This window comes from Tasmannia lanceolata, unplaced genomic scaffold (genome assembly GCF_043159265.1).
Source record: "Tasmannia lanceolata isolate RefF3 unplaced genomic scaffold, GAP_Taslan_0.1 ptg000048l, whole genome shotgun sequence".
Lineage (NCBI taxonomy): Eukaryota > Viridiplantae > Streptophyta > Magnoliopsida > Canellales > Winteraceae > Tasmannia > Tasmannia lanceolata.
The window spans coordinates 1,336,352-1,348,480 of NW_027518725.1; the positions used below are offsets into that span (position 1 = coordinate 1,336,352).

Consider the following 12,129-nt stretch of genomic DNA (forward strand, 5'->3'; position numbering starts at 1 on the left):
GATGCGTGGGAACCACGAGATTCTTACACCGGGGTTTCCGAGATCTTTCCCGAGGGACATTCCTGCCCTCGGAGGCAAACCAGGGTTACCACGCCCTGAGCTTTGATACCATTTTTGTAAGGAATTTAACCGGGTAGAGCTCGCCCCTAAAAGCTAGCCTTTAGAGGGAAGGTGTCAATTCCCTTAGAACCCATCCCCATCCATTTCACTTATCCGAAGTGGGACTACTTGTTTTTGCGTGAATGAGGTCAAAGCTGCTTGCAAAATAATACAATAAATAAGTGGAAATTTTCTGCAAGAGCGAAGACTCGTACGGAGAGGTCAGCAAAGTAACACTGTGAAGAAAATGTATATCACAAAATCAAAATAGTCTTTTGAAAGAAAACTAATGCTATCGAAATCTAATGAACAAATATATATATATATATATATATATATATATATAAGAAAGCACAAATAAGAAACATAAAAAAAAGAGTGAATTGAAGACACTTTTTAGTCCAACAAGAATTCATCCTTTACCCTGATCACAAGGCACTCAAGCATATAAATGGCAAAAAAAATTGAACTGAATACATGCTGAATGAATTGGCTATTTACAAGAGTTCACTTTCATTGATCAGGAACAACAGCATGGCAAATGCGTGGTATTGGAGAGTGATTTAACTTGGCACCATGAAGGTTGAAGTAAAGGGGTTTGCTGTCTTCAAGTAGCTATATGAAGATCAAGGTTTCATGTTTCAGATTTGGTATGCATTTCAGTCACAAGGAAACACGAAACTTACGGCTTTGAGTTGAAATTGTTGTAGAATCCTATAAATTCACAGAAACGTATGAAAAATTATGCAAATGAAGAACATTTAAGATAAATTTGGAGGAAATACTAGAATAAGCACAAATACACACTCAAAACCCATCACATAAGGAAGAGATACACTCATAATGATTTAACAACATAAAACACCTAGTGATGTGCTGTTGAGCATGTCTGATAATTCAGTACATACCACATTTAGCATGTAATTCATAAAAATATTTATACATAATATACAACATATTTCACTTGCAATTCATACAAGTATAATTAACACATTGAAACCTGAAAACATCAAATAAAAGAAGAGTTGCAGTTGTCATCTAGCATCGATTCTGACAGCAAATGGTTCGCTCGCCTTGCAGATTGAGAAAGAGATCATCAACTTCATAGTCAATTTTGAATATAAGGATAAAGAAGGCAACAATATCATCTATCACACCTAGAAGAGTAGAGTCATTCAACAGTTAGCCAAAATTTTCCTGAAAAGACCAAAATGTTTTCATTTTCATCCCCACCGAAACAAAATCTACATGAATTCCTTCCACATCATTATTTCTCCAACATTTCGACCAAAATTCGACCAAAATGGTCGGAACGACAAAAGATGTTATGATTTGCATTTCATTTCATTAATGTAGAGAATGATATTTGATGGGCAACATCATTGAACTGCACAACAAAGTAACTTTATCTTATGCAAGGGATGTCATATCGGCATTGCACCAACAATACCTATAACTCTATGTGGTATTGACAGAGTTGGGGTCCATAGAAGGGAGAATGGTCTTTGTACTTTCTAAAACTTCATTACAGTGTACTTCTTTATTGACTTTGCAGTTCCAAACATGTAGGACAACGGACGTCACTAAGTGCTTGATGTGATTAAGCCAATATGGATGGCTTTCTTGCTTATGTGAAGGTTTTTAAGTATATATTTGTGTTTATTCTAGCATTTTCCAAAGTTTCATGTTAAAAATTCATCATTTACATATATTTCCGTGATATTACAAGATTTCCAAAATTTCCATTGAAACCAAAAATGTTTCCATTTCCGTGCCGATCGAAACCCAAACTATGAAAGGCCTATAGGCCCTCAAAACAATTGAATATGAATGAAACGTGAAGTTTTCTTATGTTGATTGTGTGCGATGACTATTATTCTGAATTGTAATGCTTCATATCCTAGAGTGTGAGGCCTTGGAGAGCCTTGATGTTATGTGAGGTCACCCCAGAAATTTGTAATAAACCCCACATCCCACACCGAAATCCCAACCGAACAATGTATCAACCTAAAATCCCACATGTAGTAGCAAACTATTACAGTATTGTTAAAATTCTTGCACAAAACTGTAACAGCTATTCCTTGCACCTAAAGCCTAAATTATCTACCTTAGGATCGAGGCCCGTCGGGAAGCTTGGAGAAGTATAGGTCCTAATAACCTAGATATTTTTAGACTTGATGAACCTGAAATAAACCTAGCTAATTTCACAATTATTATTGATATGTCCAGAAAGCAAGCCTGTCGGACTGCCTTTTTCTGTTGAATAAAATTCCTTTCAGATAATGTTCTATTATAGAATAATTTTTTTAGGGAAATGTTATCCGCACTACCGTATTTTGATGAGGGCAGTCCTCACTTTATTAAAAGTACGGTATGGCCCGAACCATAGGATGATCCAAACAGTCCATTAGATGGGCCACACCCTAAATAGGTTGTGCCCCAAAAAGCATTTCCATATGTTAATCCTAACCCTCCGATCTGAATGTTAGAGGGTTGATCCTAACCTTCTATAGATCGGAGGGTTAGGATCAAGATTTTTGGGATTTCCCTGTTTTTTTCTCTTTCTTGCGCCTACAAAATAGGCGGAAACTACTTTTGGAATGGTTGCCGAACACGCCCTAAAAGTAAAATGACATCATTTTCTAAATAAAAACAAAGCAACAAAATTAGGGGTGCAACTTTAGTCGGGCTCAACCAGAACCTGACGAATTCAACCCAATTATGGCTCAGGTTGGGTTGGGTAAGGGTTGAGGCCTTGGGTAACCCGACCCGACCTCCGTCCTCTAATTTTATCTTGATTTTTTTTTGGTTATTGTATTTTCTTGTTTGGCCTAAGAGATTTAATTAAAATAGAAGTCAGGAAGGTGAACCCAAACCAACCCGACTCAACTCAACCCGACTTCAGGTTAGATGGATTGGGTTATGTTTGAGAAATTTAGAGGCAGGTTGGGTTAGGGTTGACCAACTCAACCGGAAGCTTGGGTTGGGTTGGGAACTTGGGATAAGATTGAGGAAATGCTATCAAGGGCTGGGGCTGGGTTAGTGTTGGCCTCAACCTGATCCAACCCGACCCGAGTTGCACCCAGAAACAAAATGCCTAGTTCCGCAGACACAATCTGTGAAGCCCGTTTCTTTTGTTTCTACGTTTTTGTGTGAAAAAAGAAGAGGTTATGTGGAGAAACTCGGAGTCATTTTTGTAGGTTCTCTTTAGTCTGTTTCCATCCGATTTTATAGGAGACCGTGCATGCCCTCACTTTTCGTTCCTAGGAAATAATATTCCCATAGCCAACCAAACAGAATAGAGTTTGTTCCGTTGTCTAACTTTTTTTTTGGTAGGTAAGCTTGGTTTGGTGGGGACCCCTACTTGTTTATTAAATTAGAATAAAGACGATACATTTAGTAATGAAAATCACCCTCCCTATCCTCGAGACACACACACACAGAGGAAAACAAAGGATTCAAATCATCCAAAAATAAAAGTGACCTATGAGCAGACTGATGTCAAACAAACGGATTTAAAATTCATCAAAATCAACTTCCTGCTATCCTTCATGAATGACTGTCTTGATAGATAACTTGATTGAACTTAAGCTCCGTAATGTTCAAGAAGGCTATCATCTTCCCACTCAACTTCCTGATTCTTTGGTTCTTCCTCAACTTCTGGGGGTTTTTTGGGAGTATTTAGTCCTTTGTTTCTGATGGTTTTACTTTTGACCCACTATTAAGGGTGAATCCTCGTTGAGAAATGGGAGAGTACTTCTTTCTTCTCACCTCCTGTCACGCTTCATCTTCCAATTTGTTGTCGTTAGAAGAATAGTTGACAGCAGAATCCTGAAGTCGTTCATTGGGGATTTGGGATTGGACTTTGGCTTAATCCATTTATCACTAGATGAGTTCTCTGAAGAATCGTTGGCGTCTTGATCTTCCCGGTTTCCTTCTACATCCTCTATATCTTCAAGGATAGAGAAACTATTTGTCTTCAGAATGCTTTTGTAGATCACCTGAGATTCTTTGATCTTTTGGGATTGGCCTCCTTTTTCTTTGTCATCTTCCCCTGTTTTTTGGGCTTGTCCATGGAAATTGTTTTTAGGCCGCCATTCTTCATATTGTTTCCTGTCTCTCACTATTTGTTTGTTTGGGCAAGCTGCCGAAGAATGGGTGAAGCTGCAGCAGCTTTGGCACGAGCTAGATCGCTATTCGTACTCAAATGTTTGGTTCATTAGCCTACCTGGAGTTTGAATGGTGATGGACTATGGGAGGTGGGAATCTGCTTCCACTTTTATGCACGGAATCCACTTCCTCTTCCATGTGCAGAATCCGCTTCCACTTCTATGCGCAAACGAGCGTAACATAGTCTCGAAGCTTCTACAGTTTGTGTGTTTGAGTGAGGGGATTGCCCAGACCACTGGCAATTTTACTAAGGCCTTTTTTATTCCAAAATTGAAGGGTGTAGGAAATCAAACCGGGTAGAACTCACTCCTAAAAGCTAACCATTAGAGGGAGCTAGGGTGCCTATTTCCTTATAACCCATCCACATCCATTTCACATGTCCGATGTGGGACTATTGCTTTTGCGTGGAACCCCAACGATCTCCCCCTCCACGCGGAAGCAACGTGGATCATCTCGCCCCTCCACGGGGCAGCAACGTGGGAACCACGAGATCTTCTCCGAGGGAATTCCACCGTCCTCGGAGGCACACCGGGGTTCCCTGGATCTTCCCAGGAGTTACCACGCCCCAGCTCTAATACCATTTGTAGGAAAACCGGGTAGAACTCACCCATACAAGCTAGCCGTTAGAGGGAGGGTGCCCATTTCCTTATTACCCATCCACATCCATTTCACATGCCCGATGTGGGACTATTGCTTTTGCGTGGAACGCCAATAAAGGGGAAGGCCTGGTAAATGAATCTAAACCGGAACTGATGTGAAGTTTAATTTTTCCATGGGCATCACCGATGACCATTTTCACAAAATGAACGGTCTGCCTCCATACGTGTGATTTCCTTCAAGAACATGAACACAATCTTCCATACGGTTACGTTATTTGGTCTATCGGGGTCCTTTTTGGCAACTATTCACCAATCGATCCTTGATAATACTTGGTTTCTCCCTCAAATTTGTTAGTTTTCTTCAAATTTGATAAATGATGATGGCTGGGAGGCGTCCTAACCTCAAAAGTAGAAAGGGAAAGCCTGGATAAATGCTAAAGATGACCGTAGTAAGCGGAAGCTAAGGACCATTAGAGATCTAGCTGCCCCTTGAATTTATCAATATGGGTCCTCAAAACTCTTTGTTATTACAGAAACCTCAATTGGAAATTGTAGCAATATCGAGAAAAAAAATTTGCTACTTTACTTCTGAGCTGGTGTCAAATTAAATCCGTCATTTTTTATTATTATTTTTTTGGATAGCATCCCTTGTCGTCAAAATGACTTAATCATAGAAGTCTAAAGATAATCCATGAAATACATCTTTTGATTATCTTGGTCAATGTAGCTATCCTCGATAAATATCTTGGTCATTTTAATTTCTTAGGCTCTGTTCACTTGTTTTCCCGGAAAAGGAAAAGAAAATGTTTCCCGGGAATCTGACGTGGCATTAGGAAAAGAAATCCAAGGAATCTGTGCAGGAAAAGGTTTCCCTATACTGTTTCTGGACTGTTCACTTGCGCAGGAAAAGGTTTTCAGGAAAACTACTTGCCCTTCTTTTTGCACTAGTTTTCTAGAGAAACGAAATCCGTGTGTTTTTGGTCGGAAATGAAATCCCTAAAAGGGGGGAAAATGAGCTTTTCCATGTCATTTTTTGACTTATTGCAGAAATTCCCCACGTGTAATTCTATTTTCCCTGGAAAGCAAGTGAACATTAGAATTCTGTCTTGTCAAGAAAAAAAGAGGTTGTTTTCTAGGGATTTGCTTTCCACGGAACGCAAGTGAACAGAGCCTTAGTTAATCAGTTTGACTGAGACTAGCAAGGCTGGCTGATGTGATTTAGGGCCTATTCATTTAAGATTGTTGCAACCGATTGTGACACCAATACTGATTCTTGGACTCGATCAAAATTAAGTCCAATAATCGGTATTGGTGTCACAATCGGTTGTTGAAATCTTAAACCAACAGGGCCAGCCTTACTATTAATTACTTTATATTGGTCATATTTGTTTTATTTTATATTCATACACTTTATTTTAGTTATTTGTTATATTTTATTGGACTTAGATGTGGGTATGTTCAGATTAGTACCCGCGGTCCACAATCCGTACCCGTCTAAGTATTTCTTACTTAACCACTTATCATGACTCACCGGATCTTATGCCAATGTAAAACCCGTGGCCTACTTGGCCCATAATTTATGACCTACTTGGTCCATGTTCTTGCCCAGAAGATAACTATTTTTAAGACCAGAATAAAAGAGCAACTAAAGAATTTCAAAAGAAAGAAACATTCTTACCAATAAGTGTAGATAAAATCGAAAAGGATACTGAAAATTGCACTACCATGTTTTTATAATTGCACAAACTCACCTTGTCTTTTACAATTTAACAAGCTGTCAGAGGTTTCCAAAAAAGCTCTATCAAACAAATTAAGAAAAGACAAGGTGACGGTCCCAATCGAGGAGCGAACGAATGGAGCAGCAAGGGACTGCAAAATAGAGAATTGAAGATGGAAGAGTGAACGTTGTGGAGTCTAGAGCCCAGGAAGACTCTTTATAACCTCTGACAGCGAGTTAAATAGTTAAAGACAAGGTGAGTTAGTGCAATTACAGAAGGGAATTGCTAGCATACATCACAAAAGGCATTTCACAAATGGTTCGTTGCATGTCAGACCAGCCACAGGGGCTCACTTTTCAGCAGCTTTTGTCTTCATTCACGAGGTGGTTTGTCTGACATGCAATCCACCATAGTAGTGCCAATATCAGTAGCCCCCGTGAAAATCCAAAAGAAAAAGAAAAGTAATGAGGACGAGTTGATTCGAGAAGCTTCCTCCAGGGTAGTCTGGGCTAAAAGCTTCTAGAAGTAAGAAGAGGTTTCCCCTATTTTTTTTAACAAAAATTACAGCTGTATTTTACACCACATCAGTTATTTGCTTTTTTTTTTTTTTGGTATATGATACTTTCTCCCCCATCCAGTAAGCATTCGCCCCCTCATCATGTGAACACTGCGCTTTCTGACGTCAAATCACGTTAAAACGGGGCGAATGTGTACTGCAGGGGGTGAAAATATCATCGCCCTTTTTTTTCTTCTAAAGACCACATTTGGACTTCCAAGTGTTCCGTGTTGATGTGATTGGGACCGTTGATTTGATGTGCAAAATGAAGATCGCACAAAATCTAAAGAGGTGATTGTACACATGGCAAAATAGGGAGAGGTGTTAGGGACATGTCTATCATCACTGGTGTGTACTCCTACTCTCTTTATCAAAAGATTGATCGGTTCAACACCATTAGTTATGACCCACTAGATAAATGGATCCAATTTTATACTTCTTTTTGTGTCCGGGCTCCGTTTCTTTTTAGACTTAAATCCATCTTTTCTTCTTCAAATCTTAAAGTATAACACAAGCACTAGCTCTTGGATTCTCTTCTACAATCGGCACATAGGAATGTGCAGTAGTGTGGGGATTATCGGGATTATACTCGTTGTAGAAGTTGATAAGCTCGGCTATTGGATCTTTATTCTCAATGGATTCGGATAATATCATCTCTTCTAACATCTTCCTCTTCACCTCTTTTGCGGGCCCAACTGTGAGGATTTCTGTATGCCAGGCTTTCTGCAATTTGTTCACCACCTCGACGGGATCTACGTCTCCTATCACCGTCAATTTCATATCTTTCATGTCCATGGAGATGGAATCAATCCCTACAAAATTAGAGAAAGGAAAGCAACAGTCACTTTTATTTGAAATCTCAAATATAGCTTTATGGGTAAACAGAATTCCTACTTCTCTAACAAAGATACCTGAGAGGCTAGTGACAGCCTTCATAGCCTTCTCTTCGTATTTGTCGTCGTGTAAATCTAATTTCAAGATGACCTTCTGAAACAGTAAAAAAAACACCATAAAAATTAAGCATTTGAAGACAGCTATATCAGAGGAAAAGAAAAACCCAACAAGGAACAAGATTCTGAAAATATTTAAAGGGTGACAAATAAGAAACTAAAGACATAATTGAATCTCTTGTCATCTAAAATCATAGAAAACAAAACAATAAAGCAGAGAAAAAAGATATATTATGGCATTAAAAGTCTTGATAAAGAGAGTATGGATCGATCTATTGTGGAGGGGGATTCACTAAATGTCATTCGATGATTGAAGGGCGCAGTTGTTCTCCCATGGAGATTTCCTTCTATTTTTGATGAAATAGAAGATCTAATCTCAGACTCCGCTATAATGTTCAATCATGTGCGGTGATCGGCTAATGGGGAGGCGGATGCTTTGGCTAGGGGAGGGGTTAGCCGTAGAGTGATTTGATTTCCTTCCTCCTCATAGCTGTATTTTTTCTGTTCTTTTTGTTTTTGTGTTTCTTTTTCTCTTGTAACTGTCCTCTCTGTCCTCATCCTCTTTTCTTTATTGAATTTTCTCTATCATTTCCAAAAGAAAAAAAAAAAGCAGAGAAAAAAGAACCCAAATCAATCAAGCATTTATGAGAATATCGAATATTCAACGTGCTTTTAAATGCTAATAAAGGAAGAAGTGAAGGAAAATGAAAAGTAAGAAACACCCACCAAGAATTATACATCAGATTCCTCGGAATCAAAGACAGAAATGTACAAAAGAAACCAACAAGATAAGTCATACATCTAACTCCCTATAAAAAAACAAAACTGAGAAAAACCCATCAACAGCCATGCTTCTTAGAAAATCTGAATTGGGTTTGGCTCAAACAAAAGAAGGAAAACTAAATCTAACCTTCATTTCTTCCGGTTCTCCGCTCCCGAACTTGATGAAACAAATACAGCAAATCAACAACCAAAAGTCGGAAAAAATACGAATGATTAAAGCAAATGCTAAGAAAATTTAGAAGAAGATGAAGAAGAAATAATCGATTGGTGAGAGAAGGAGAGAACTAAAATCAATTTAAAACTAGTAAAGGTAAGTGAGAGAGAAGTTTCTAAGAAGGAAATGCAAGACTTGACCCCTTCAACCCTTGCAAGTCGTCATCTACCACAGGATGATCCTATCCCTCCGATCTAAAGAGAAAAATCGCATATTATGGAAACCGCTATAGATCAAAGGGTTCCGATCATCCTATGGTAATGATATTGGGGGCACAACCTACTTACATTGTTGGGCCCACCGACCGCTCATGTTGGAGAGAGACCTATTTACATTGTGGCCCATGATTTGGATCATCCTATGGTGTGGGTTGTACAGTTAAGGCCCAATTGTAGGCCCCATCCATATTTTTCAAAATAAAATGTTCTATCCACACCATAGGATGATCCAAGCCATCCATTTGATGGGCCACAGCGTAAATACGTTGTGCCCCCAAAATCATTACCATAGGATGATCGGAACCCTCTGATCTATAGAGGTTTCCATAATATGCAGCTTCCTTTAGATCAAAGGGCTAGGATCATCATGTGGAAATGATTTTTTGGGACACAACCTATTTACGATGTGGCCCATCAAATGGACAGTTTTGATGGTCCTAGGGTGTGGTCCTTACGGTTTCTTTTGAAAAACATGGGTGCGGCCCACCAACAATTAATTTGTTGGAGAGAGACCGGTTTGGAGTAGTGTCGTGCCAGTTGTGGAGTAGAAGGGGGATTTTATCCAGGGGCTTAGATGTGGGAATGTCCACATCACTACCTGTGGCCCTCTACCCTCACACCCCTACTGATTTCTTACTTACCCACTTGTCATGACTCATCAGACTCTAAACCAATTTCAAACCTTGGCCCACTTGGCCCATAATTTATAACCTCTTACTCATTCACAAGGCTAAGAGAGTGAAAGTATATATATATATATGGCCACTCTCATCCTCTCACACTTCTCATCTAGGACTAAAGTTTTCTCATGACTTTAGTCTTTTTGGAGGGAAGCCCAAGCAATTTGAATGAGAAGCCCAAAAGCATAAATATAATAACTAAAAACACCACATTGTAAGTTTGAATTACAAAAAGACTTTTTTCATCGAATATTCATAGGGCCAGGAGAGAAGAGACTTTTTTCATCGAATATTGTAAGTTCTCTTCTCTGACTCTAACAGCCTCTCCAACCAACCATAGGAAGTCATATCTATAATTTTCTTTGTTTTCATAATTTTCTTTGTTTATAGATGAATGATCACATGAATAGACCTTCTTGTCACATCACAAGACATAAACTTATACCTAAACCTACATTTGAAAATTATTTTTTATTCAAAAATGTCCACTTGTTTTATAAAATGATAATAATATACCTTATTTCGGCACAAGCAACAACCGTGAAGTTGAAGGTGTCCAAAAAGTCCAACCCGCTACCCAATTTTATTATTATTTATGGTTAAATCAGTTTTCCTAAACTTAAGGGAATTCTCCGTCACTTGTGATTACGTGGTGTCAATCAATTTGTTCGGTCTCCTTTTAGGTCCTACTCTCTGTTTCTCTGGCATTACTCTGAGTTTAAAGCGTTGAAATCAAAACCAATTAAACTTCTCATTAAAGAAAGATCTTTTGACGACATTGAAGTGTTTTCTTTATTAAATTCTCAAACAGTATATTAACGATAGCATCCACCATATTTGATCCTTGGTAGGAGAATAAAAATTTCTCTCGAGCTAGACCGAGTAGATATCTTGCAAGGTTTACCCTGTAAGATAAGATGCTGTGTTATATATATATATATATATATATATAGACTACTACTTTTTTCTTTTAAGTTTGCTTTACCCTCTTCTCAACTTTAAAGACATATTTACTTCACTTGATGAGACATATTTGCTCTATATAACTTGATAATCTTACTGTTAAGGGGAGTGAAAATATCATTGCCCGTTATAAATTATAATATGAGACCATAGTACTATTTATGCTCTTAATCTCCCGTTAATATGTTTCTTAAATCAATGATCTTATGCACTATATAACAAACTTACCCCCTTAATCTTACCAAACACCCATATAACATCCCCCTCACTGAGAAGACATAAATGGACTGGGTACAAGGAATACATAGACCCTATCTGTATGTCTCTATCACAAGACATAAAGATGACATGTCCAACACAAAAGATGCCCACTTCTATTTATAATGGGATTTGCTAGGGTCCATTGCAAATGGCATTTTGGACCATGTTTACATCTTATGCATGTATGCTTTTACATTCCTGTTAGTAAGAATTACTAATAATATAATCATGGGGTAGGCTATTGGGTAGAGTTGGTGACCCAATTGTTACATGGTTTATTGTTGGTAGTTTTTGCTAAACGGAATGTTGGGTTTATTATCTAACTAATTTAAAGTTATGATCCTTATGTTTGGCTCAAAGATCTTGCTAGCCAAGTGGGAGAATGTTAGGAAATAATCCTAACGGTGGATGTGGCTTTTGCAAGATCGACGGTCAAGATCATTTGGTTAGTTAATTAGTTTTGTGAAAAGTCATTAATGAAAAGACTTTATGTGAAAAGGTATAAACGTAAAGAGACGTTTGGGGAGAGGGGTCGGCGCGATGAGGAGTCGCATCTCTTCCCACAAACGCTTATAAAAAGGCACTCTTGGATCCTATTTGCACACAACGAATTTGTTTCCAAACTTTGAGAATCCACGCTTGAAGAGAAAGGAAACCGGTCCCCATCACCGACTATTGTGTAGCAAAGAGAAACCTTAAGAGAAAGAAAAACAACATTCATGGCTTCCGGTATGTCTTTTTCTCATTTCGATTTATTCCATATTGATATCTGTGATTTTCTCAATGTTGAATCGCTAAGATCCGTTGCCGGTGTTCATATTGTATCGAACACTTACATGGATGACAATGCTCCCGATTGGTTCATGACTTAAATGCATTTTTTGAGTAATCTTATCGACTGTTTGATGCTGTGAGTTG

At 38.4% G+C, this 12,129-nt stretch overlaps 1 protein-coding gene across 1 annotated transcript; it reads right to left on the minus strand.

The window, feature by feature from the left end:
* Positions 1 to 7,553: 7,553 nt before the first annotated feature.
* On the minus strand, positions 7,554 to 9,188 carry LOC143864323 (heavy metal-associated isoprenylated plant protein 39-like). The gene is made up of 3 exons (XM_077375234.1): positions 9,003 to 9,188; positions 8,054 to 8,129; positions 7,554 to 7,954 (listed from the first exon to the last, which is right to left on the minus strand). The coding sequence occupies exons 1-3, from the start codon at positions 9,006 to 9,008 to the stop codon at positions 7,641 to 7,643; spliced, it is 396 nt and encodes a 131-aa protein (XP_077231349.1). The 5' UTR covers positions 9,009 to 9,188; the 3' UTR covers positions 7,554 to 7,640.
* Between the last annotated feature and the right edge of the window lie 2,941 nt (positions 9,189 to 12,129).